The 25,449-nt window shown below is 40.3% G+C and overlaps 1 protein-coding gene across 8 annotated transcripts in view; it reads left to right on the top strand.

The window, feature by feature from the left end:
* Positions 1-25,449, top strand: part of LPP (LIM domain containing preferred translocation partner in lipoma) — a 772,586-nt gene that overhangs the window by 542,126 nt on the left and 205,011 nt on the right. For all 8 annotated transcript variants that reach the window (XM_055408177.2, XM_055408186.2, XM_055408120.2 and 5 more), the window contains one exon: positions 20,204-20,330. In XM_055408177.2, the coding sequence (XP_055264152.2) occupies positions 20,204-20,330 (127 nt within the window). The remainder of the gene's footprint in view (positions 1-20,203; positions 20,331-25,449) is intronic.

Raw genomic sequence — 25,449 nt, 5'->3', positions numbered from 1 at the left:
TCTGTCGTTCCCTTCTCCTCCTGCCCTCAATCTTTCCCAACATCAGGGTCTTTTCCAATGAGTAGGCTCTTTGCATCAGGTGACCAGAGTTACTGGTGTTTCAACTTCAGCATCAGTCTTTCCAATGAATGTTCAGGGTTGATTTCCTTTAGGATTGACTCATTTGATCTCCTTGCTGTCCAAGGGACTCTCAAGAGTCTTTCCAGCACTGCAGTTCAAAAGCATCAGTTTTTCAGTTCTCAGCCTTCTTTATTATTATCTTTATTATTTTATTAAAGGGACTGCTCCACTTGTTTAAGAAAAGTTTTCATTTGTTTCTCAGTTTTACTTCTAATTTTTTTAATGTCCTCAAAAATGTTCCAGGTTTCTTGAATCTACAAGTTGGAAGTGAGAGGCTGTCCTAATTTTTATGTTCCCTTCAAGCAGAGGCAATAGCACATTTTAAAGGCTGATAAATAGCAGTGTGAAATAGAGATGGGTTCTATAAATACTCACCGAAATCCCTATAATCAGAACCAGGTACAATAAGAGAATAGTCACAACATTCTGCTCTCCTTCCACACCCTCCTTCCTCTTCTAGAGGTAGCTTCATGATGAAGAATGCAAGCATGAGAACCAGACAGACCAAGATTTGAATCTTGGCTCTTCCTAAACTACCTGCAAGGCTGCAGACAATCTCCCTCACTTTCCTGGGCCTCTGCTTTCCTCATTTGGAGAAAGAGATCTAATGCCATTTCATATAACATGTGAAAAATTGATTGACTACAATTCCTGCACATTTTTAGTTGGTATATATGGTTGCCACTTACCACTCTATTTATCTTCATCCAAGACCCCTTTTCTTACTGTTTGCATGCATGCTCAGTCACTCAGTCATGTTCAGCTGTTTTGTGACCCCATGGATTATAGCCCACAAGTCTCTTCTGTCCATGGAACTTTCCAGGCAAAAATGCTTTCGTGGGTTGCCATTTCCTGCTCCAGGAGATATCCCCAACCCAGGGATCAAACCTGTGTCTCCTGAATTGGCAGATGGATCTTTACCACTGAGCCACTGGAGAAGCCCCTTCTTACCCTTTAGAATACTTCAATCCATGTCTTTTCCTAAAACAAATAGTATCAGCTACATTTAACGTCAGTTTATGCTACTGTGTCATGGGGTAGTTTGCATTTCTAATTTTATCCTCACCTTTCTAATCAAGGTGCTGACTGATGCAGGGTCTGCCACCTTGTGCCTGCTTAGTAAAAACAATTTGGATTAACAAATTTTAATTTTCAGTTACAAAAGCAACATAATGACGCCACCAAAAGTTTAGAAAACAGAGAAGAGGAAATGAACACCCACAATGCAACACTCCCAATACCACACAGTGTATTAATAGCAGTCAAGTCCACGGTGGGTAGCTGTGCTTCAGTCCTGGCTGGGATGCCTTGCATGCTCTACTTACAACTCTGGGCTTCAGTTTCTTCATCACTGAATGAGGGCAATAAGAGTAACTGCCTGAGCAGGAGGTTGGGAGGCTAAGGTGCATTCGAAGTCTTTAGAACAGGGCCTGACTCAGTGAATCTCAAAGGGATGATGGGGGGAGGGTAAGCATGATTTGGGTGTCCCCTTCATGGATGTTACTATTCACAGACTGCATGAGTAGTTTCACCCCTCCTTCTCCCTTTGTTGGCCCCAAGAAACACACACATTAAGAGGTTGAAAATTATAGCCATTGGAGGCAACAAGACCCAGAGAGGGAACATGACTAAATTGCAGTCAGCAATTTGATGGCAAAGAGGGGCCTAAAATTCCTAGCCATCAGGTTGCTCTGTATTTGTTTCCTATGTGCATTTCTTAGTTGGGGAAAGTAATTTTTGTGGATTAAGCTACAGAGACAGTAGAGTGTACACCTAGTTTTTTCAGTCTGGCTTTTATGGTTTTATAGGCTTTATATGACAGTGCCTCATATCCCCTGGGACGTAAATACCCAAAAGGCAAATGGAGAGCACTCCTGAAAACGTACAACCAAGATTTATGTAAAGGCAACATGTCCTTCTATGAAGCCTGCAAAAACAAACAAGTAAATAAACAGCTTCCATCCTGATCCTCATCTTTCGTGTGTTGGCACAGCCCTTGCAGCAAAAGCTCAGAGCCCCCATGTTTCTCTACTCTGACGTTCCTCTAGGAACACCTCTAGCCCTGAGGTGTTACCGTTAGAAATCATCACAACCACTTCAGTGCTCGTTTTCTTCAGCCTCTCATTAAAGCAATCATTTCTTTAAGATTAGCAGTGAAAAACAAATATCAGTGAGTAGTATTCACCTGAGTCCAGAACAGCTGACCTGCAGTGCTGAAGTCATGGGCTAATCTGTAGAAACTTCTCCCACAGCCTTATGCAGGGTGGATGCCCCAGAAGACAGTTCCCTCTCTTTCACCAAAATATCACTGACATCCTCATGCATAGACAGTGAAACTAACAAAAGGGAGCATAAAGGGGCATAAGTACCAAGGGTCAATTATATATGATTTTTACCTGATATGAAAAACGGTAACTTATCAACTTGACTACCTCACGCTTCCCTCTTGGGGATCTTCACCTGGAATGTCTTTCTTGCTATATCTCTGGATGTCCAGATTACATCTATGTGCAAGACCTGATTAAAATGCCACCTTCCCTTGTGAGTATCCTTTCATTTCCCCAACGTGAACCACCTCCTCTTTCTTTGTGTTCTGGTAGCATTGATTAAAACATTTGACTTTGGTTATTGTATTTTTGGATATTTTACTTTTGTATATTTCCAGCTGTCTAATATTTCCTTCTACATCTCTTAGAGGATAGGGCCATGTCTCAATTATATATTTAATTTCTTTAGCACTAACACTTGCTAGGCACTCGGCAATTGTACTTTGAATAAATGTATTACTTACAATCATCTTCTCAGTTCTGTTTAGTTTATGTGCTATTCCCAGGTTGCATCTCATGTGAAACAATGTGATCCTCAATGTGCTTGATTCACTGTAACATCTCGTCCTTGTTCTCCTAAAAGCTCACTTTATATTCAAAAAGCATTGGAAGCTGAGTCCATAACATTCAGCATTGTCATGAGCCTTAAAACACTACTGAATGACCTGGGTCAGTCACTACAATATATCTTTTGGTTAGAAAAAGAATAAAGCCAATAATAACTTGCTTTCTACTTTATACCAAAGAACAGTTAGAACGACAGAGATGGTGAAACATGGAGAGTTTATGATGACAGGCGTGGTGGTGTTACAACAATAACCTTTTGCATGTTTATGACACTTAATCATAGAAAATCCACTGCATTCTTATTAGAGTGACACTTTAAACCCCATCCTTCTGGGTCTTAATCTCTAGTTATTACAACTTGGGAGACAGTTTCTAGAATCAGTGTGCTGCTGCTGCTGCTAAGTCGTTTCAGTCATGTCTGACTCTGTGCAACCCCATAGACGGCAGCCCACCAGGCTACCCCGTCCCTGGGATTCTCCAGGCAAGAATAATGGAGTGGGTTGCCATTTCCTTCTCCAATGTATGAAAGTGAAGTCGCTCAGTCGTGACCGACTCTTTGCGACCCCATGGACTGCAGCCCACCAGGCTCCTCTGTCCATGGGATTTCCCAGGCAAGAGTACTGGAGTGGGGTGCCATTGCCTTCTCTGAGAATCAGCGTGGTTGGGTACAAATTCTAGGTCCTTCTCACACCAGCTCGGTGACTTTGAGAAAAGCTCCTCAGAGTGTCTGTGTCTGTTTCCTCATCTGTAAAGTGAGGTAACAGAAGTGCTCATGTTGTTGGATTATTTCAGAGGTTAAAGAGATAATACATGTATAGAATAATGACTGTAAATGGTATTATTGTAAGCCCTGGGCATTGAATAAGACCCTGAATCAAGAAAATTCTCACTGTAGGAAAGTATTTCTTTTTAAGAGGCATGTATTGATACATTATTAGAAAACAGTGGATCAGACAAAAAGAGAGGGGAGAGACTGAGGCCAACTTGCCTAGGGCTCTGGACTCACCTGTGACAGAAAGTAGCTCACGGATGCTGCACAGTGTGAAGAGAACCACCCTTTGTAATGTCGAGGAAGGGAAGACTGGCAGGGGAATGGCCGCAGCACAGCCTGAAGACTCCACTGGGGACAACATCTGTGCGTGCCAGCTGCTGTCAGTCTGTGTAGGCTGGCCGAGAATAACACCACGATTTTCACTTTACAGCAGCTTCCATCTTGGGAGTTCAGAATGCTCCATAAATGGAGATGAGGGCTCCCATCGTTGTGCCAAGAAGGACCATACTTTACAGGGCACTGAGAATGCATCACTGGGCTGAGTGCCTCTTTCGTGGTGGAAAAGATAAAAAAAAAAAAAAGGAACGAGTTTAAGAATAGACCTGCTTTCCTGATTTGAGCTCTTCTGTAGTCTATCACTCACTTTTTTAGGTGACCTGAGACAACTCAATTCCCCTCTTTGACTCTCATTGTTCTCATTATAAATGTGGGGATTCACTGGGATTCACCTCCCACTGAATGACCTCTCTAATGCGTCTTCTCCTTCGGGAATGCTCAGAGCGTGCAAAGGATCAACAGTTACTTCCCGAATAGATTACAGGGTGGCACATTTTGGTGAGGCCTGAGTTCTTATAGAATAGAATATTTCATAGTATTTTATTCATGCTTGTGCTATAACCCAACAGGAAAAAAAAAATTATTTCTTTGGTCACTCGGGAATGGTATTCTCTTCCAGTCTTTTGTATTAGAGTATCAATGACCCTTTACATGATTTTTCCCCTTGTCCACCTCCAGTACAGTGCTAATTATCATTTCTTTTTTCGGTCTGAAGATTTAGCATTACCTCTCCAGCTGGTATCAGAGACTGATGAAGGAAGTAATCTTTTGACAGGAAGTTCTACTTTTGCTGAATCATGAGTGAAAACACCAAAACCAGCACTACCTCTCTAAGTCTCTCATTCGATCTACATCAGAATGAACCAGGACACTTGTTATTTTCTAGGTTGCCATCTTTCTACACAGAGGAACTACTATCCATGTACATACTATATAAAATAGAAACAGACTCACAGACATAGAAGACAAACAGATGGTTACCAACAGGGAAAGCAGGGAAGGATAAAACAGGAGTTTGGGATTAGCAGATACAAACTACTACATATAGAAGACATACACAGTAAGGACTTCCTGTATATTATAGGGAGCTATATTCAATATCTTGGAATAAACTATAATGGAAAAGAATATGAAACAATAATGAAAAAGAATATGAATATTTACACACACACACACATAAATAACTCAATCACTTTGCTGTACAGCAGAAACTAACACAACATTGTAAATTATAAAATTGTTAATATTTGTCACTAAGGAACTTTCCCTTGATAGTTTAAGACATAATACAAGATTAAATCCTCCTAAACATAGTAGATAGGTCATAAAATCCCTCTGAAACAGCGTGTAGATTGGCTGAGAGTCTGAGCAGTTGGGTGATGTTTAAACGTGTACTTTCTGGATTGATGACAGCGTTCAGATTCCAAGTTCCCAGGTACCATCAAGGTGATGTCTGTGCTTCAGTTTTCTCATTTGTAAAATCGGATCTCTGATCTGATGGGGCTCCTGTAGTGATTAAATGAGTTAACATATTTTGAACATTGTCTAGTCCCTGCTAAACTACTCAGTTCAGTTCAGTTCAGTTCAGTCGCTCAGTCGTGTCCGACTCTCCGCGACCCCATGAATCAGGAGAATGAGATGGCTAAACTACTCAAGATACCTTAATTATTTTCAGTCTCATCAATTATAAATCAATAAATACATACATTAAGTACATATATTTTTCTGCCCTTCAGAGTTTATGGAAAGAGGTATTTCTTTAATAGAATTACTATTATCTGAGTCAAAGTTGCTGATTGGTTAGAAATATTCAGTGTTGCTGGCCTTTAGATTCATTGTCAGGGCATGCTCTTTTTCTCCCTCTGCTGCAGTGCTGATGAATGGCACTGAGTCATTCACAGTCCCTCATCCACCTTCCTGCCACATTTGAAAGGCAGCCATAGCTCACATTTGACAGACTGTTTGTGATCATTTAATATAAGTCATGAGCCCCTATTAAATATTAGCACATGCCATGTATCACCTTAGGTATTACTCACAATGGCCCTGAAATGGAAGTATTCCCTCTTCCCTCCCTGCCCCTTGACCCCATTTACAGATGAAGATGCTTACGCTAAGAGAAATTTTTTAAAACTTGTGAAATGTTATGCAAAATAAGGAATATAACTTGGTGTTTGAACCAGCTTTTTCTGCTTCTAAAGCCCACACTTTCTCCATTACACCACAATCAATGTTTCTGAAAGTAAATGGGGCCACATTGGTCTCCAACCTCTGGTATAATTAGCATCATGCTTTAATCAGTGAGGATGACTGTCTTGATTAACCTTTATGACAGATCATGTAAGTTTCATATTTCTAAATGAATATATAGAGGCAGCTGTAAATTAGTGGAAAAACACTGAGCTTGGATCAAAAGACTCATGTTTAACTCCTGGTTCTGCCACTTATTATGGGTGTGATTTTGGCTAAGTCACTTAAGAAAGCACTACCATGGTTGTTTCTTTGTACAAAAAACACGCATTCCTGCCTTAAAAAGTATTAAATGAAATGTAGCCTGTGTGAGTATTGCCCTGGAGTTCCTTGTTGCTTGTAAAGGATCATGGAAATGCAAAGGTTTTTCTTCCTTTGTTTTGAATCCTAAAGCCAGCTTATCCCCCCTGCTATGTTTTTGGCATGCCCCGGTCCTCCATAAACTCTTTGCTCTAAATCCATATCATCTGTTGTTATATTCACGTAGTATCTATTACAGTAGGGGCTCCCAACTTACAGGGATTCCCTGTTAGGAACCAAGCTGCACAGCAGGAATTAAGTCTTGAGTGAGCAAGCAAAGCTTCATCTATATTTACAGCCGCTCCCCATCGCTAACATCCTCCTAGTCCATGGAAAAATTGTCTTCCATGAAACCAGTAAACGTTTGGGGATGGCTGTGTTATGGTGTAGCATGTCTTTAAGGATAAGAATAAGCTCTTAGCCAGTGCTGGTAGTGAATGAGTTCCATGGGCCATCTCATTTAACTCAGGGGGTAAATCCTACTTGACTTCATGATACCATTTCAGTTCAGGTCAGTTCAGTCGCTCAGTCGTGTCCAACTCTTTGTGACCCCACAAATCACAGCACGCCAGGCCTCCCTGTCCATCACCAACTCCCGGAGTTCACTCAAACCCATGTCCATCTAGTCGGTGATGCCATCCAGTCATCTCATTCTCTGTCGTCCCCGTCTCCTTCTGCCCCCAGTCCCTCCCAGCATCAAAGTCTTTTCCAGTGAGTCAACTCTTCGCATGAGGTGGCCAAAGTATTGGAGTTTCAGCTTTAGCATCAGTCCTTCCAATGAACACCCAGGACTGATCTCCTTTAGGTAACTGATATTTAGTAACAAGAAGCATCTTGCCCTGAGTCACCCAAGAGTCAAGTAGAGGATGTGGAGTTTGAACCCAAGCAGGTAGCCAGCTCCTGGAGTCTAGACTCTGAAGTATCTATACCATATTGGTTAGAATCAAGAGTGTTTTGCTTCATTCATTATTTCTCCCTCATGTGTCTTGATTTCTTGACTGAATTAAAAATTCCTTAAACTGGAATGTGAATTCCAGTAATTGAGGTGTTGAGTATACCTCAATTATCTTGATGGTTGCCATAATGCCTAATTATTAGTATTTGTGGATAATTTAATGTAGATTTCATGAGGCTACAGTTTTCCGCACTGCTTCAGTCCCCTGGAAGCAAGGACTTTGGACTCCTTCCTCTTTGTCTTCAGAAGCTAATCTTCCACCATGTTGAGCTACTTTGATTTGATTTTCACAGGTCAAGCAAAAAACCTTTTCTCTGTTATTCTCCCAAAGACAGTTTGCCTGCCTGCCCGCTGAGGCCCAGAAATCCAATGTGATCAGTGCATCTGTCAGGGGATGGACTTGTTTGCTGCCAGTGGTATTGTTACCGAACAAAACACATGCCCTTCCTTTGCATCCAAAGTGCCTTGGATCGCTGAGCAAGAACCTTTCTGACTCAAATGAAAACCACTTTGTGTTAGGTGAAATATGGGGAGTTAACCATTTGTTTGCCGGCGTGCATTTCCCACGAAAAACTCAAAAACAGAAATTTACCTCAGCCATGGAAAGTGATGTGCCAAGCATCATATTTGCATATTAAAACCGAAAACTGATTTGCATGTTATTTCAGTGTCTTGTGTCACGTTCAGGCATCTGTCAAGCCCACTTAGATAGAAACAGCTTGTATAGTAGGAAAGTGTTTCTGTGCATATCTGACTGAAAATCTAGGTGCCTTTTTTTTTTTTAAAGCAAATTGTCCCCACTTCACGTTCTTTCTCTTCTGGTTTTGTATCTGAAAATGCTAAAGATAAGACTGAAATCTCATGTCTTGCATAGTAGTTAATTTTTTAGGGGCCATTCATTTTTTACTGTATTCTATTTATTTAATTTTAAAATATTAAAGAAAAATTTTGACTCAGTAATCTCATCATCCTGACATAAGCTGTTAACATTTTCATATTTATTTCTTTCCTGTATCTCTTTGTTTTTATACTTACAGAGACAAACACACTGGCACTCTTACATATATGTTTGTATACATTTGTTATTATCAGCGTACGTGTTCAGTCTCTTCATTCATGTCCAACTCTTTGCAATCCTATGGATGGTAGCCCACCAGTCTACTCTGTGCATAGGGTTCTCCAGCAGGAATACTGGAGTGGGTTGCCATGCCCTCCTCCAGAGTATCTTCCCAACCCAAGGATCAAATCTGTCTCCTGCATTACAGGCAGATTCTTTACTGTTAAGCCACAAGGGAAGACTACTGTTTTAGTTTCCCCCCTTTTTTTTAACATGATAATGACTAGAATTGTGAAACAATCTAAATATGTAACAATAAGAAATTGATAAGGCCCTAGTAAATTAGAATTGACTTCCCTGGTGGCTCAGATGGTAAAGTGTCTGCCTACAATGTGGGAGACCTGGGTTCAATCCCTGGGTTGGGAAGATCTCCTGGAGAAGGAAATGGCAGCCCACTCCAGGACTCTTGCCTGGAAAATGCCATGGACGGAGGAGCCTGGTGGGTTACAGTCCATGAGGTCGCAAAGAGTCAGACACGACTGAGCAACTTTACTTCCCTTCACTTCAGTGAATTAGAACCCTGGTCAAGGCCGGAGCCCTGGTAAGAAAAACACCAAGATGTCTGGTTGAAGATGGCTTTTCTGTGGGACAGTGTATGGAAAGCAATGCATTGTCATAACTCTTTCCTTCCTGATGTTGGAGCAACTAGCCTTTGCATTGTTCCAAGCAACCAAATAAAGATGAAATATCTTTACAGCCAAAGTCACTGCCGGGTACTAGCAAAGATCAAGACCTGGTTTTGTTTGAAAACACAACCTTGAATATAGTTCATCCCATTAGTCAAACTTCTACGCGTTGAGTCTCCTTGAGGTGAAACTTACCAATGGAAATAATGTCTTGTCATTGCCTTGTTTTGTTATGCCAAATCCCTTCTGCATAACACACAAAAAGCCTAATTAATGGAGCAAAGAAATGCAGGTAGGTTTTAGTTCTAGTGCTGTGGAAATAGTTTCTATTAGCCTTGTATAGGAATCAATTTGCTGGGGATATTGGCACTTGCCACTGAGGCCACTGGCTTTCTCCTTTAAGGAAGGCGTGCCTTCTTGAAGGATAAAAGTATGGAGAATATGGGAGTTTGGAGAGAAAGAGCAGTGAAATGAGAACTATGAAACTGGTTGGCAAGAGATCTTTGCTTTACCTTCTTCCTGACCCTGAGTATCTAGGGTTCCTGCTTTTCACTTTTCATACCAGACTACCAAGTGGGAGAGCATCCATGGACATGCTGCTGTTTTTGCTTGGAGCTCATCTAGGCAGGAAAACATAAAGAGGCTACTTCCTTCTGAATAACCAAACATGAGCTCTGCTTTACTGTTTATCTTTGATGCCAAAGGCTAAGATGTCAACAGTTTAACAATTTGGAGAACCACCATAGCATACCTTCACCAAATGTCATGTATTTCAAGGTTTATAGTTTAAAAGACTGAGGAATTACATCTCTCTCTACAATAATTAATGTGAAATTCAAATAGACTAGATTAGACTGAAATAATTTATCAACAAATAGGAGACTGAAGAGTTACTATTACTCTACAAACCTTCCACTTCCAAGAAGAAAACCATCTTAGTTAGTGGTTTGTAAGTTGTCCCTCCTGGTAATTGTAACTGTCATTTAAACACAATATTATGTTTAATATTTCATAAAACTTCTTCATATGATTCAGATATTATTATCTTCCAGTTTATAGATGAAAAAGTCTAATGGAGAAACAAATCCGTGGGGAATTGAAATGGTGCCCTAGACTTCAGGCCCAGGAATAAGGACGCTCAAAGTCGGAGCATTCTCGAGGTCACCCTGACACATGGGGACTAAGAAGGATGGGTGTGGAGGGAAGCCACTTTCAGCTCAGGCTACACCACCATAATGCCCTGGTTTGCAAACACAATGGGCCCTTAGTGGACACTTAGCACTTTCCCCAGGATTCAGTGACATCCAGTAACTCCACCATGCTATCATTCAGGATCCTTGCCTGTGTCTTCAAATTTGTCCTAAAAAGAGTGATTTAGGGGCATCAATGCATGGCATGAGAAAAGGAGCATGAAAAAGAGATTATAAGAAAACCAAGTTTTTGAAAGTTGAGAACTAACTGGCATGGATTTCCAAGCTAGAATCAAAAGTTTAAAGTCAAATTTTCTAGTGGTCTTTGTGCCTTTAACCATTCATTCTCCAAGAAAATGGGCCTTAGGAATAGAAGAGCTAAGAGCATGCCTTTCTGCTCCCGTGAAGCTGTAAGGAATGTTTCACTGTGGGTTTCTAATTGTTAATAGGTAGTTCTTCTCCTGCCCCTTCCTTCTCTGTGACCCATCTATTGCTTTAAATGTGAAGCAGGGTGAGTGTTCAGCCCATCTTCTGCCCTTGGCCTGAAGGGGTGTTCCATTGACTAAGCAGTGAGATGTTGAGCATAGAGTGTGATAATTCAGTGAGAGTCAGAAAGGAGAAGCAGCCTCAGGAAATTGCAAACTGCAAACTTGACATAGTTAAATAGGGGGAGAAAAAAAGAGCAAAAATATCAGAAATATATTTTTTCTGGCAGGCTTTCAGCTCCAAAACGGGGCTAATTCTACCTTTTGAAAGAAGATAATTTCAATGTTTCTTTTTTCAAGAACACATAATTGAAGTTATTTTCCCTCAGAGAAGGAACCTCTTGTACATCATTGCAAATGGACAAGAAAAATGAACAGCTCTGGTACCCAGAGTGATAGAGTATTCATTATCATGTAATCTCTGAATATCTTGGCTGCCATTTCCTGGTGTCGTATCTGCCTGGGTGGTGCTTTTCTGGTAAGGTTAAGATTTTCACTAAGTTCAAGCTACCCAGCACTCTGTAACTAGGAAATCAACATCAGGGAAGGACTCATGGAAGAAAAATGGCCCATGCTGAGGTCAATATCAGAGTAACTCAGAGTCTAATATGATGACTGATTAGGTAGCCATTTTGTAACATGGATCCTTAGCACATGTTTTGAAATAATTAAACTGGTGATAACAAAGATTCAAGGAGACAGGTATTCTCCTAGAGCTCTCTGTTGTTTGCACCTCAGCTCTCTGTTGTTTGCACCTCAGTTTATGCTGTTTACCAAAGGGACAGAATTCTGCTTTCTCTACCCAAGAAGGAGTGGTGGTAGGAAAGGGTGGTTAACCTTTGTATGTTCTTGATTTCATGCCCCATGTGTAGTGAAAGTTCTGTAGGCTGCAGAAACCCTGTGACCTGCCAGTTGCTTAGTCAGATTCAGAATGCTGAATGAAGTTCTAGATTGTTTCAGGAGATGCTGACGAGTAGTTTAAGTCCTCCGTAAGTGGAAATCTCTGTAATAATGAGGTTTCCACTTACTCAGTGTGTGTCTGTTTTTATAAACTACAAAGTATTCATAAATATGAATATCTGTGATTTCACTATAAGTATCTGTAATGATGTGTGCCTTTCATATTATAGGTACAAAAGTGTGACAGAGTTAGACTCAAAGCAATCTTTGAGAACACCATTTTACACATAAAGATACCAAGGTTCAGGGAATAGAAATGATTTGATCAAAATGACTGGACAAGTTAAAGGTGGAACTAAGATTAGAGAGATAAATAGGCCTTTTGTACTTAATAGGTTTTGATGTAAGAAAATATAAAACATTTCATATACGATGAAGTGCTATACAAATATGATAGATCCTCTCATTTGTGTTGTTCTTAATCTGACAGAGGTTTTCTTTGCTCACCAAGCAGATTCTGTCCATGTGCATTTTGCTTGTAGAAAACTGTCCTTATTTTTTCACAGTCATCTATAACCTTTACCAGGGGCCTAGATCCAGATTTGGCTACCATATTCATAGTAAGCCTTCCCTGAAATGACAAGTAGTTGGGCTCCTAGCAAGACAAGAACCATGGCAGAGAAGAGCCTGATGTAAATACTTGGACATTTTCTGTTTCCTGTCATGTTTGTGTCAGGGGAAAAAAAAACAAAAAACTTTTTTTCATATCTAAGGAAAAAATTTTCATTGTAGACAAATGGAAAATATAAATAAAAAGACTATAAACCACTGGCCCATCACTTTTTAACCATTAACTTCTGAGTGTATCTTTCCAGTCTCCCTTCTGTAAGTTGGAGGCAGACAAGCCTAGTCAGTGGATGATTCTCCTCCAGGAATGAGCTCCCCTTCTTCCTATCTTTCATATGGTCATATCTAACTTCAAGGGAGAATGGAAAATAGTCTAGCTATGAGCTCAGAAGGAAGGGGAAACACATTTTGGTGAGAAGTTAGCAAATTTACTTAGTAAATACCACGTCCTTTCAAGGCATATTAACCATTAAATTGCTCAGAAATAGCATGATGTCTGGTTGCAATTTTTAAGGAATCATTGGCTTTGGTGTTCGAGGTGTTCACCAAAGACATACTTCAGAAGCATGACTTTTGTAAAGTCAACCCACCATTTTCGGTTCAGTTCAGTTCAAGTTGTGTCCGACTCTTTGTGACCCCATGGACTACAGCACACCAGACTTCCCTGTACATCACCAACATCCGGCGCCTACTCAAACTCACATCCATCGTGCCAGTGTTGCCATCCAACCATCTTATCCTCTGTCATCCCCTTCTCCTCCCGCCTTCAATCTTTGCCAGCATCAGGGTCTTTTCCAATAAGTTGGTTCTTCGCATCAGGTGGCCAAAGTATTGGAGTTCCAGCTTCAGCATCCATTGTTGAAATGAATATTCAGGGTTGATTTCCTTTTGAATTGACTGGTTTGACCTCCTTGCAGTCCAAGAGACTCTCAAGAGTCTTCTCCAATACCACAGTTCAAAAGCATCAATTCTTCGGTGCTCAGCTTTCTTTATAGTCCAGCTCTCACATCCATACATGACTACTGGAAAAACCATAACTTTGAATAGACAGACTTTTGTTGGTAAAGTAATGTCTCTGCAAGCATCCTTTAATTTCATGACTGCAATCAGCATCTGCAGTGATTTTGGAGCCCCCCAAAATAGTCTCTCACTGTTTCCATCTTTTCCCGATCTGTTTGTCATGAAGTAATGGGACCAGATGCCATGATCTTAGTTTTCTGAATGTTGAGCTTCAAGCCAACCTTTTCACTCTCCTCTTTCACTTTCATCAGGAGGCTCTTTAGTTCTTCTTCGCTTTCTGCCATAAGGGGGGTGTCATTTGCATATCTGAGGTTATTGATATTTCTCCCGTCTATCTTGATTCCAGCTTGTGCTTCATCCAGCCCAGCGTTCCTCATGATGTACTCTGCATATAAGTTAAATAAGCAGGGTGACAATATGCAGTCTTGATGTACTCCTTTCCCAATTTGGAACGAGTCTGTTGTTTCATGTCTAGTTCTAACTGTTGCTTCTTGGCCTGCATACTGGAGGAACAAGACGGGGAGACCACTTTCTCCCCGGCAAATTCATCAAAAGATCATTTGAATGCTGAGACCAACTTCCACAAAACAACTTCTGAACACTGGCAGAGGATACCAGGCACCCAGAAAGGCAGCCCATTCTCTTTGAAAGGAGGTAGGACAAAATATAAAAGACCAAAAAAGGAAAGACCATTTTAAATCCCCTCAGTTCAGTTCAGTCGCTCTGTTGTGTCTGACTCTTTGTGACCTCATGGACTGCAGCACGCCAGGCTTCCCTGTCCATCACCAGCTCCCAGAGCTTGCTCAAACTCACGTCCATCGAGTTGGTGATGCCATCCAGCCATCGCCTCATGGTTGTCTGCTGCCTGAAGCAGTCTTGGGTTTGGCCACCGTCCATTTCTCTAGCCTCATCCTGGCTCTGTTCTTCCTCTATTTCTTAGCGTGTTTGCTAATATTCATGGTCTTTTGTGCATATTGTTCTTACAATATCTTTACTATTTTTCTTTTCTTTTTTTCCTTCTTTCTCTTTTCTTTCTTCCTTTCTCTGCCCCCTCCCTCTCTCTTTTGTCTTCCTTTTTTTTCACCTGGTGAAATCCACTTTATCCTTTAATCTCAAACTAAATAGTCACCTCCTTTCTGGCAGTGTTCTGGTATCTCAAAACACTGAATTCATACCTGTTTTTTCATACTTACACTTTATGGTAATTGCCTATTTTCATGTCTCTTTCTTCCTAAACTAAGTTGTCAGAGGCATGAATCCTGAATAATTTGACTTTATAATGATAGTGCTTAGCACTTGGCATTTCCTTAGGAAAAGTATGTTAAGAGAATTTTGAAGGAGTTCTCTGAAGTTTACTTCTCAATAACTCCTCTGTGGATCATGTAATTTTTTTTCACCTTTACTAGGAGGTCCAGGCATTTCAAAGAACACACATGTTAGTGATTAATATTGATACTTATAAGAATGTCTTTTTCCCTGGAAAAGGTTAAAGACTGTGTTTATACTTGTTTTGCAGTGCTTTTGTTTCACTGTTTAGCGGTAAGCCTCCATTCTGAAAGACATGTTTGCTTATTAAATAATACAATCAGTAGATTCAAATCCAAATGACTACAGAATAATAGAGCTAGGAGTGCTTGGAGACAATAAGGCCGAAGCCCAGAGAGGTTTTGAAGTGGAGCCGAAACATACCTGGTCTGAGTCAGGGCTCTGCTATCTTTCAGAGCTGGTACTTCACACAAAGTTGCTCAGTTACCTTCTCTGAGCCTCAGTTTCCTCATCCATAAAAAGGGATCATACGTTTGAGACTACATATATGTGGAAGCAGGCACTTTGAGAAAGGTCACATAGATACAAGGAATTGTTATGTCACAAAAGTATGCTGCTGATACTATTCACATTTCTACTTTTGAAGACATAAAAAACAAAAAATGCATCACATACCTTGCCAGCCCTCTCTCACCCCTACTTAAAAATTTTCAATTGTGGTCTATTGCCCAGACACAATTTTAGAAGCTGATTATTACCAAAAAAAAATGAATCAGACAGTTATTAATTTTTCCTAGGATGTGTTGAGTTCTAAACAAGACAGAAATTGAAAGGGGTCTTTTCATCCCAATGAGAAAAGTACTATAAACTACTGCTTTGAGACTTGAACCCTGAAGAAAGCCCTGAGCTGTATTTTTCTGAGTATGAGCGACAACTGGGAAGAACCTGAAGTTTTCCCAGTATGTTTCCACAGATTTTGAGCGTTATCCATGGAGACAGCACATGTGCAGAGCTCTGTAGCCAAATAAGGCCCAGAAACATTGAAAGAGGTGATCTCTTGGGGTCTTCAGTCATAAGAAGAAAGAAAGATAGTCTTAAGTCGTGTCTAACTCTTGCGACTCCATGGACTGTAGACTGCCAGGCTCCACTGTCCATGGGAGTCTCCAGGCAAGGATACTGGAGTGGGTTGCCATTTCCTGCTCCAGGGGATCTTCCCAACCCATGAATCGAACCCAGGTCTCCCGCATTGCAGGCAAGCTCTTTACCAACTGAACTATGCGGGAAAATACTTTATTCAAAAGAAATACTAGGATTCCAGGATAGCCATTGTATGAGATTAGAATCTAAAAGAAAAGAACCTTTCCAAATGTGTTACTTCAGAAACAGTATCAAAAACAAAATAGGAAGGAGTATTTGTAGAATAAAAGAAATAATAGACACATTTTTTCCCCTCAAAATCAGTGAAACACTGACATGGTAATTACTTTGAAATTAGACCTCTGCTTGAAATGTATGTTCTTAAAGGTAGAATCTGAACTGCTGGCTTAGATTTACAAAGGACAAACTTGGTTTTCTTTCTTTGTTTATATGAAAAGGAAAGCAAGGAGATATTAGGGCCAAACAATGATAAATTGTGTCCATTATCTGAGGGTTGGGCTGGAAACAGGAATTATTAGATTTCTTTACTAGCTGTTGATTTAAATTAAAACAGCCACCACCATTAATATTTCATGCTTTTCTAGCATTTTTCTCTATGGAAAGTAATGTTTGGTTTAAAAAAATGCATAGAGTTTTAGAGCCCGGTGATACCAAATTTGGTGTGTAAGTTCTCTCTTAACTGCAGACCTGCAAAAAAAAGGATATAGATAATTTTCCTATCTTGTCTTCATTGTTGTCACCTGTACGGGGATAGCCCTCTCCCTCTGAGGCAGGTTGGAGGATCCAGAGTCCCTTTGTTACCATGGCTTGAAAGTAGTAGTTAAGCTGTATTTATCATGAAAATCAAGTTGCCTGCATGAATCCTCAGTGACATCAGTTATGTCCAACTCTCTGTGAACCCATGGACTGTAGCCCACAAGGCTCCTCTGTCTATGGGATTTTCCTGGCAAGAATACTGGAGTGGGTTGCCATTCCCTCCACCAGAGGATCTTCCTGATCCAGGGATCAAATCCACGTCTCCTGTGTCTCCTGCATTGCAGACAGATTCTTTACCACTGAGCCACCAGGGAAGCCCAAAAATCAAGTTATCTTAATTCTCACAAAGACTGTGAGGTAGCATTCCCAAGCCCATTTTACAGAAGAAGATCTGAAGTTCAAAAGGTTCACAGGCTCACTTTGTTAAACCACTATCTCCAACCATAATGCCACTGCTACGCCATATATTCCTTCACTGTCATTGGCCACAGTAACTTTATGTCCTTATATAAATACTTCTGTAAAAATTTCCTAAAAGTTGATAGCATGTATGAGCAATTTGAAATTTAATAATATTAGCAAATCACTCCAATGTTTGTATATGCATAGTCCCAACAATATAGTGTGCTTGTTGTATCGAATCATTTGTGTGTGTTTCTCACCCCCACTGGACTCAGTTCCTCTCAAAGGCAAAGACTGTGTCTAACACATCTTTATGCTTGTGGAGAGTACACAAATAGACCCTGTAAGAATGTGTGGATAAACTAATAAGCAAAAGAAATATGAATGAGTCAAGAGCTTCTTTAACCTCACACTAACTCTATAGGAGAGACATTGTTTGCAGTTTAGGGGAGGCCCTGAGATTAATATTTAATGTTCCTAGGATAAATGAGTAAATCTAAGGTGGGCTCTTGTCCTGGCTTTACCTTAATTAGCCCTGCCCTGATCTTTTGGGGCATCAATTTCTGTACCTCACAATGAGTAGTGAGGTAATGATTCTGTAGGTTCCAAATGAAAGATAATTATAGAGTAAGAGGTCAAATACGTTCAGTTCAGTTCAGGTGCTCAGTCGTGTCCGACTCTTTGTGACCCCATGAATCATAGCACGCCAGGCCTCCCTGTCCATCACCAACTCCCGGAGTTCACTCAAACTCTTGTCCATCGAGTCAGTGATGCCATCCAGCCATCTCATTCTCTGTCGTCCCCTTCTCCTCCTGCCCCCAATCCCTCCCAGCATCAGAGTCTTCAGTGAGTCAACTCTTCGCATGACGTGGCCACAGTATTGGAGTTTCAGCTTCAACATCAGTCCTTCCAATGAACACCCAGAATTGATCTCCTTTAGAATGGACTGGTTGGATCTCCTTGCAGTTCAAGGGACTCTCAAGAGTCTTCTCAGCACCACACTTCCAAAGCATCAATTCTTCGGCGATCAGCTTTCTTCACAGTCCAACTCTCACATCCATACAAGACCACGGGAAAAACCATAGCCTTGACTAGACGGACCTTGGTTGGCAAAGTAATGTCTCTGCTTTGGAATATGCTATCTAGGTTGGTCATAACTTTCCTTCCAAGGAGTAAGCATCTTTTAATTTCATGGCTGCAATCAGCATCCACAGTGATTTTGGAGCCCCCCAAAATAAAGCTTGACACTGTTTCACTGTTTCCCCATCTATTTCCCATGAAGTGATGGGACCAGATGCCATGATCTTTGTTTTCTGAATGTTGAGCTTCAAGCCAACCTTTTCACTCTCTTTCACTTTCATCAAGAGGCTTTTGAGTTCCTCTTCACTTTCTGCCATAAGGGTGGTGTCATCTGCATATCTGAGGTTATTGATATTTCTCCCAGCAATCTTGATTCCAGCTTGTGCTTCTTCCAACCCAGCATTTTTCTTGATGTACTCTGCATATAAGTTAAACAAGCAGGGTGACAATATATAGCCTTGACGTACTCCTTTCCCTATTTGGAACCAGTCTGTTGTTCCATGTCAAGTTCTAACTGTTGCTTCCTGACCTGCATACAAGTTTCTCAAGAGGCAGGTCAGGTGGTCTGTTATTCCCATCTCTTTCAGAATTTTCCACAGGTACTGATCAACAATTTCACATATATTTAGTTTAGAAGACATTTCATGCCTTAGACATAGCACAAATAATTAATAGCCCTCTTGGTTGTTGAAATTATTTCTGGTAAAATAATAATGAAACTTGTACAGGGATATGTACTTCGAGGGATTTTCACACCCAAGAACTCATTTGGTATAATAAAGACAATATGTGAATGAATATGCAGCTTCAAATTTTGTTGAACTGATTCTTGTAAACTATTCATGAAAGGAGAAACTTGGTCAACAATTTTAAGACTGGTAAAACATCAAGGAACTGCATTCCCTATCTCAGTTCTTCCCCTTAGCCACAGGGAACATCATCACCGCTATTTCTAAACTTGTTACCATCTTTCTATTTTCAATACTTTGATTGAAGATACTGGGGTATGCTATCGGAAATGGTCAAAGTTAGAATATAGGCAAAGGAAAATATAAGAAATTCCCTCTTATTTACATAGCACAAGCTATTTTGCATCTGGTAGATTCTTGACGGATCACCTCAAGTATTCTTTCCCTTGACCTTTGATTCCCTCACATTGCTTTCATTCAGGTGCATCCATCTATTGAACACCAATCCAGTGTTTAATGCTGGTGATTTGCTTTCTCACTTGATATGTTTGTTTGCAGTGCAGGAGTGGTCTAGTGGGGTTGGGGGGGTGGGGGCACTTAACGTCCTTAACTGGAACACAAGTTCCTTCACATTCTGGACCCCATGTAGCCAATAATATTCATCTTCTTTCTCATCTCAAGCTTTACATATGGTCTCAAAATATACAACTGCCAGGAGCTCCTTAAGCCACCTGTTTTTTCCTCACCTGACTATAAGATACTTCAACCCGTATGTTTCCTCTCCTTCAGCTGAAAGAGTCTAATCTGTGTTGACTCCTCTCCTCTGGAATTCTTCCTCTCATGCCAGAGTCCCCTTTGTGCCCCAGCTGTGCGCTTTCTACAGTTGCTTTATCGTTAATTATTTGGGTGCCTATATCTCTCGTTTGACTGTAAGCTGCATAAGGGAAGAGACTGAATATATTCATCCTTTTTTTGTTTTTTTACAAATACGCAACTGGCATATAGTGACTGCTTGCAGTTGTTGAATGAAATACGGCTCTATTCTTTGTAAACCTGAATTTCTAAAGCCTGATAGATGTCTTATCTAGATCAGGCAAGTGAATAAAGTGGTACCTACAAGGTCAGACCCTGAGTAGCTGATGAAACCAATCAATCCTAAACCCAGGCCTTCTAATAGCCCTGTCCAGTGCAAACACTACCTGGCTGTCTTGGTTGATGTCTAGAATGCCCTTAAAGAACTCTGTGTTTTCTGCCTTTCAGGGTGGACAAACAGGGTCCATGGGACCTCCAGCTGCACCCTCCTCATTCCGCCCTGAAGATGAGCTCGAGCACCTGACCAAGAAGATGCTGTATGACATGGAAAATCCCCCTGCCGATGAATACTTTGGTGAGTGGGGTCTAGGACTGACCTCTGAAGCAAAGGTTCTGTTCTGTTTTCCTTAATCAGCAATTAGGAATAGTGTCAGCTCCACTGGTAGAGGCTTTGAGTCTTGATGCATTGGAGTTGGTACGCATGTGCACACACCTGCGTGTTCTGGATACTGCTTAGTGAAACTGCGTAAATGTGATATCTGTTTAGCTTGGACTAAAATTTCAGGAGTTATGCAGAGTTTCTTGAATTCAAATTTTATTTTAAAAGTTCAGTTCAGTTCAGTCGCTCAGTCGTGTCTGACTCTTTGCGACCCCATGAATCGCAGCACGCCAGGCCTCCCTGTCCATCACCAACTCCCGGAGTTCACTCAAACTCATGTCCATCGAGTCAGTGATGCCATCCAGCCGTCTCATTCTCTGTCGTCCCCTTCTCCTCCTGCCCCCAATCCCTCCCAGGATCAGAGTCTTTTCCAGTGAGTCAACTCTTCATGTGAGGTAGCCAAAGTATTGGAGTTTCAGCTTTAGCATCAGTCCTTCCAATGAACACCCAGGACTGATCTCCTTTAGAATGGACTGGTTGGATCTCCTTGCAGTCCAAGGGACTCTCAAGAGTCTTCTCCAACACCACAGTTCAAAAGCATCAATTCTTTGGCAGTCAGCTTTCTTCACAGTCCAAGTCTCACATCCATACATGAACACTGGAAAATCCATAGCCTTGACTAGACAGACCTTGGTTGTCAAAGTAATGTCTCTGCTTTTTAATATGCTGTCTAGGTTGGTCATAACTTTCCTTCCAAGGAGTAAGTGTCTTTTAATTTCATGGCTGCAATCAGCATCTGCAGTTATTTTGGATCCCCCAAAAATAAAGTCTGACACATCTATTTCCCATGAAGTGAAGGGACCAGATGCCATGATCTTAGTTTTCTGAATGCTGAGCTTCAAGCCAACTTTTTCACTCTCCTCTTTCACTTTCATCAAGAGGCTTTTTAGTTCCTCTTCACTTTCTGCCGTAAGGGTTGTGTCATCTGCATAACTGAGGTTACTGATATTTCTCCCGGCAGTCTTGATTCCAGCCTGTGCTTCTTCCAGCCCAGCATTCCTCATGATGTACTCTGCATATAAGTTAAATGAGCAGTGTTTTAAAAGTTAATATTTGACAGTTTATTAGCTTCTCATTAGGCAGAGATAGGGTTTCTGTGTGGGTTCAGGGAAATGGAAGACATTCATGTACAAGATGGGGAACTGGGTGGTACCTAAACTCTTTGCTCTTGATTTTTTTTTCCCTATTTAAGAAGAGTTTATCTCTTTGTTTTTGTTTGTTTTGTTTTTACTTCTCCTCAAAACCTGTGAATAATTATCAATGGTTAATCCATCCAGTCCATTAGTGTAATGTCAATTTATAAATTATATGCCAATTATGAGGTATTAAAAATACATAACCTGTCCTCAAGGAGGTTGGAATTATTCAGAAAAGACAAAAAAAAAGCACACAAATAATTACTAGTCTAAGTATACTAGGTAGAGTTAGAAGAGGGATTTAGGTCAAATGTTATAAAATGTAAACACTCTCTGCATCAAGAACATCAGGAATTCTTTTGACAAGAATTACTGGTTCTTGAACCTGGACTTGTTAAAGTAGTGCATTTCAAATTTTCTGTTTCCTCCCTAATCTGTTGGAGATCAATATCTCCACAGACTATAATTAAAATTAGTTACTAAGAAAATGAAGTAAAAAGAATACAAACTTTAAGGCAGAGTTTATTTAACAGGAATAAATTACTCTAGTAAGCTGCTATAATATTTTATAAATACTGTCTGCTTCTGAACTTGTCTCTTCACAGAGGATCTTAGTCAGCTAGGCATCCATCCACCATTCTGAGTAACCCTGCTCTAGGAACTTCTAGAGAGAGGATGTTACATTTGGGGAGCAGTAGGAACAAAGGCAGAGAGGTGGAAAAATTGCCCAGGACTTTTACTTATTCAAATATTTTCTTTTTTTATGTCTTCCCACTTCTTATTTGAGAATATTTAATAACAGGTAAACTGAGGGCACTGGTCCAAACCCACATCATAAATGGACTGGATTAGAATATGAAAAATGTGGCATTTATTTGTATTCAGGAGACAGTGTATCTTAGCTAAAAGAGCATAATGGTGGGGATAAAGAGTGATTCTGATTCCTTTTCTGCCTTCCACCAGCTAAACATATTGGCCTGTTCCTCCACTGCCTCAGCCCCTTTTCCCAAATCAAGAGTGTGAAGCAAATGTTATTTAGTGTTTCTTTCATAGTAAGTTCACTGTAGAAACATCGTTAATGCAGAGAAGTGTGCAAAGCTAACAGTGCAATGTGAGTTGATAGAGACCAGCACAGGTGCCCCTGTACGCTATGTGCTCAGTCGTTCTGTTGTGTCCAACTCTGGGGACTGTAGCCCTCCACGTTCCTCTCTCCATGGGATTTTCCAGGCGACAATAATGTGGTGGATTGCCATGCCCTCCTCCAAGAAATCTTCCCAACCCAGAAATTGAACTCACGTCTCCTGTGTCTCCCACATTGCGGGTGGATTCTTTACCCACTGAGCCACCTGGGAAGCCTAGCACAAATGGATAGAGAATAGTATTAAAAAAAAAAAAGTCTCTAGTTATATTGAAATACACTAAAAGTATATCATGTTCTTGTCATTGATGTGGGAGAAGATCTTATATTGCGACCTCAGATAATGTTTGAAAAAAGTTTATTAAAAGTGAAAAATAAGGCCCTTTATTATTTGTATTAAGGTATATCAAAAACAATAAAGCTAACATGCCAAATATGTATGCTTCAATTATCATAGCAACAGAATAGATAGAAATAAACAACATTGACCATAGGTTGTGACTGCATTAATGAATATATAATAAGTACTCTGGGAAACATATAATTAAATAATATCTTTGCCTTTAAGAACTGTCCTAGCTCTACTACTTTCTAGCTTAGACAATGGAAACAAATTATTTACTCTCTACATCATTTTGTTTTGCTGTATTTATAACATGGAAATAATGGCTGTTTTATACTGTTACTGTGAGTACTGAATGAAATATTTATAGAAAACATTTAGTCAAGCTCTTGGCATGTAGAAATATACTCGATAATCAAAGTTATCCCATGCCTTACTTAAGAGAACAAGATATGCCCATTAAAAATCCATTAATAATGCTTGATTTAAAATTAAGTTCCAAGTAAAACTAGAACATATGTCACCAATTGATAAATAATCATTGCCAAATGAATGTTACAAACCACAAGAGGGAATGTGGAATATTGATTAAGTTTTATTGAGTGCTTACAATATGGCAGGACTATTATATACCATGTACTTTATAAGAATTTGTTCATTTCATCCTTACAGAAAAAGCTATAATCCTGTGAAGTAAATGGTATTATTATTTCCAGATTAGAAAACCAAGGCTCAGAAACGTTAAGTAATCTGCCCAATATCAACAGCTAATAAGTTGCAGGAGTGGATTAGAATCCAAAATCCAGGTCTATACATTTCTTTTTCTTCTAAAAGCTTTTCCTACAGCTTTATTGAAGTACCCAAAGAGCTTCACATAATTAATGGATATAATTTTGTGGATTTGGATGTATGGATACATGTGTGTTTTGCCATCACAGCAATTCAGGTAATAAACATATCCATCCCTTCCAAAATTTAATCTGGATATTTAGGAAGGGTTTTATGGAGGAGATTAGCTTTGGACAATGGAAAATAAGAGAAGGTATTCTCTTCTATGTTCGTGTTAAGTCACTTCAGTCTTGTCTGACTCTTGGTGACCCTATGAACTATAGCCTGCTAAGCTCCTCTGTCCATGGGATTCTCCAGGCAAGAATACTGGTGTGGGTTGCCATTTCCTCCTTCAGGGGTTCTTCTTGACCCAGGGATCAGATCTGTTTCTCCTGCACTTGCAGACAGCTTCTTTACCAGTAACACCATCAAGTAGATAGAATGAACTATATAGATATAGAAACTATATAGAAAATATAAATTGAGCCCAGGATGGTTTAAGGAAAATTACTTTATATGGAAAACATCCACCAATGAACAGCCTATTATGCGCAGGCTTCTCTGCTGGGTGGGTGTTAAATGCACATGAAACAAGATAGACATGGGTCTTATATTTAAAGAAGCTTATTGTCTAATAGAGGATGTGTACAGCACATGGCATTTAATTATAAGGCAAGGCAGAAAGTGACAAGTACCTTATTCAAAGTTCAGCCAAATTCCTTTGAGAGTATAGAGGAAAGAGAGAGCAAATTATGGTGCAGGAATGGAAAGTGTTTATAGAGTAGATAAACTTTCAGTTGTTTTTTAAATTATGGTAGTAGAGACTTGGAAGAGCAGTGATAGTAGAGAAGTGACGTCATTTCTGATGAGTAGAATTTTAACATAAAAGGGAATAAAATCACTGGAGTGAAGCATCCATGTGGGAAGGAACAAAATATTGGGAAAGAAGGTTGGAGAGGTAGGCTGGAACCAGTAGCCTAAAGACCAAGTATTATATCTTATGTAATGAGTCCCACACGTTGAGATAAAAGGTTATGAGAACTATTTCATGAAATGTGGTTAAGACTATGGTTTCCAAAGCCAGAATGCCTTTTCTACCTCTCATGGTAGGTAAAAGCAGGAAGCAAAGGATGAGTTAACAGGACTGTGGCTTACTCTTCTACTCTTTAAACATTAAATATTTCCTGAGCACATTCTTCATGCCTGCTTCTGTCTGGGTGCCAGGGACAACCAGATGCAGGATCTCTGCCCTCAGGGGGCCCACAAGTTCATGGGAAGGATGGCAGAGAGGCAAGCATGTTAGGGATATCAGTGCAGCAAAGGAGTACAGCACTGTGTTGGGTCTGCCAGAGACACTATGTGAGCATACAAGACAGAGTTAAGTCTGCACACGAGGGGAGGAAGGCTATGTGTTTGCAGCAGAAGGGCCTGACCCAAGAGAGATGAATAAGAGTCATCTCTTGTTCTCTATCAGAATTTTACCTTAGTTCCATTCTGGGCTGGAAATAGCATTGTTAACATTGCCAACCTTACCTCAGCTTCTTACTTTTTCTATCACTTTGCCTATTTAATGCTGAAATTTTCATTGAC

This window comes from Moschus berezovskii, chromosome 1, assembly GCF_049115385.1.
Source record: "Moschus berezovskii isolate FMDL1 chromosome 1, NW_MosBer_1.0, whole genome shotgun sequence".
NCBI classification, from domain to species: Eukaryota; Metazoa; Chordata; class Mammalia; order Artiodactyla; family Moschidae; genus Moschus; species Moschus berezovskii.
This window is presented reverse-complemented; position numbering and strand designations above follow the sequence as displayed.